This window comes from Montipora capricornis, chromosome 6 (assembly GCF_036669925.1).
Source record: "Montipora capricornis isolate CH-2021 chromosome 6, ASM3666992v2, whole genome shotgun sequence".
Classification (NCBI taxonomy): domain Eukaryota; kingdom Metazoa; phylum Cnidaria; class Anthozoa; order Scleractinia; family Acroporidae; genus Montipora; species Montipora capricornis.
In genome coordinates, this window is record NC_090888.1 from 53,975,292 (window position 1) to 53,977,791 (window position 2,500).

Sequence of the window (2,500 nt, forward strand, 5' to 3'; positions counted from 1 at the left end):
TCATGGACACTATTTTTGCTTGAAGCAGTTATCCACTTCCAGGAACATCCACTGTATTTTGTACGTGGGATGCCTAGAGCGGCCCACGTTATAAAATGGTGGCCGTTTGTTTTTCCTCGTATCCACAAATTGTAACGTTAGTCATCATTGGTTAATTTTTGTAAGGTCTGGAAAGTGTAACTTTGTCGAAAATAAAACGACATATTTTATTGGCCACTGTTTTTCACTTTGACCAATAGAAGCGCACCATGTTGACTCTACGTTGTTCTTTTCGTTTGCATGCCTGGACGTATCTGTTGTATTCACTCTCCCGTTTGAAAGCACGAAGAACTTTCACAGCCCATTGAAAGAAATTCTTAAAATATTCGCGCATCGGTCGATTTATCTGAAATTTTAAAGTGCTCATAACCCCAAAACATTTTTTTCGCTAAAATGAATCTTTGCACCTGTTCGAGACGCATTGCCGCCATTTTTTCCTTTTTCTAACAAATACTGCCATTTTATAGGCTTCGAAAGTTGCGAAAATCCAAGCATCTTTTGTTCACGACCGAGTCAGAAGGGGAGTGGGTCTATTCCTGTTTTTACGTCACAATCTACTTTGCATGCATTTTTACAAAGAGTTAATGCAATGTAAATCAGTTTGAAAGTAGTCTATGAGGCAGGCACAGTACAGTTTCGGCTGTGTGCCTGTTCTCTCGAGAAGCGATCACTAGGGGTTTTTGGTTTCGTTTTTGATAGCGGTTTGTGTAGCTGGAGTGTATAATCATGCCGCACTTTTGTAGTTTCTGAGAACTATTTACTAGTTGTATCTTTTGTTTAGTTTTGAATCGATGATTGAGAGAGTTTTGGAGATTTGAATCCGGACTGGACTACTGGATTTAAGCTTTTTTGTAAAGGAGATTTCAAGTTATTGTGGAACGTTTGGTACCAAGTTACTCCAACACTGAAATCAAGATTAAGGAATTGTAAAGGAAAGACTTTGGACTGGACTGGACTGGACTGAGGAACAGGAAACTACTGGATTTTAGATTTTTTAGCATTGAGAGAAATGGAGTCCAGATGTAGTCTTTTTGTCTTTGCCACGGCATATTTGAACAGTTTTCAAGGAAAAAGTGTCTTTTTGTCGTCGCCACGGCAGATTTAAACTATTACAGTTTGCAAGGAACTAAATTTTGTTACTAGTTCTTTTTACTAGTGTACAAGTGTAACTAGTTCTTGTTACTAGTGTAAAATAAGGAAAATATCGTGTTATGTGTAATGGTAAGTTGCAGTCCATCAAACCATGTAACCTCTTTGTGATTTGTATTCTTTTATGTAACGAGGGGGCCCAGGTCCTATAAGCCCCATGGTTTCTCCTGGGCTCCCTTGCCATGTGATAATTTCTTTTTTTATACTAAACGTGGTAATGTATTGTGGCTAAATAAACTGAACTGAACTGAACTGAACTGAAACCAGGATTACGGAACCGGACTTCGAATACACAAATATAAGTTGTTGAACTGTGATTGTAATAAGTTTTTCTGGATGATTTAGAACTGATCTTGTAATTTTTGGATGAACGGAATTGAGGAAGCAAATAAAACTGTGGGATTTGAGTCAAGTCTCTTTCAAAAAATAGAAATGATAAAAAATCACGTATCCTGATAACCCCTAATAGGGCTTCGTTGTTTGCAAATTTAGTAACATTAATAATGAGTGTTTTTACAACAGACAACTTCAAGTTAAATTACTGATTTATCTTTCTGGTAATCTCTGGCCATTTTCCGAAGTTTAACTGTAAAAGTAAAGTAAAGAAAAGTAAAGTAAAGCAACCATATTTAATGTCGATAACTCGTAACAGTAATTCAACTGACAAACCTGAGGTCGACGGTGCGCTCATTTTACTCCCCCCTCTCCATCAGTGCTCCGTTTTACGGGTATTTAAAGCTTCTTAGCTACATTGAGGGGAAAGAAGTCGAAACAAGGATGCAAGATCCGGGAATCGAACTCAGGACCTCTTGCACCGAGGCCGCGCACTAACCGACTGTGCCATCCCTGCTCCTTCATGTAGTTGAAGTTCACTGTAACTGGACAATTTGTGTTAACTGTTTATGCATCCCACTGGTACGCCCTTATAGGCGTCTTGTTAAATATCGACTTCAATGGAATCTTAACTTTTAATTTCTTTCGACTTCTAGGAACACAGGGTCAAGCCAATAATTCAACAGTTGCTGGAAACTTATTTGGCGGACCAAAAATACGATCCCAACTATTGCAAGAAGATCTCAGTGCAGATGAGCGAAGAGATCAAGGAGCAAGTCAAAAAGCTTTGTTATCACCGATACAAAATCGTTTGTCAAGTCATCATCGGAGATTTCTATCAACAAGACGTCAAAATTGTGAGCCGGTGCGCTTGGGACTCAGCGGTTGATCGCTTTGCGCAGTACGAGTTTAGAAATTACCATTTATATGCAGTTGGGATTGTTTTCGGAATTTACTGTGAATAGTGTGCAGATTCACT

General features: G+C 38.7%; 1 protein-coding gene across 2 annotated transcripts in view; it reads left to right on the forward strand.

Annotated features, from left to right (window-relative positions):
* The window catches only part of LOC138052502 (dynein light chain Tctex-type 5-like), an 8,264-nt gene that overhangs the window by 4,474 nt on the left and 1,290 nt on the right, over nt 1-2,500 (forward strand). For both annotated transcript variants that reach the window (XM_068899032.1, XM_068899033.1), the window contains exon 3: nt 2,178-2,500. This exon is cut by the window's right edge and continues 1,290 nt beyond it. In XM_068899032.1, the coding sequence (XP_068755133.1) occupies nt 2,178-2,486 (309 nt within the window). In that variant the 3' untranslated portion in view covers nt 2,487-2,500. The remainder of the gene's footprint in view (nt 1-2,177) is intronic.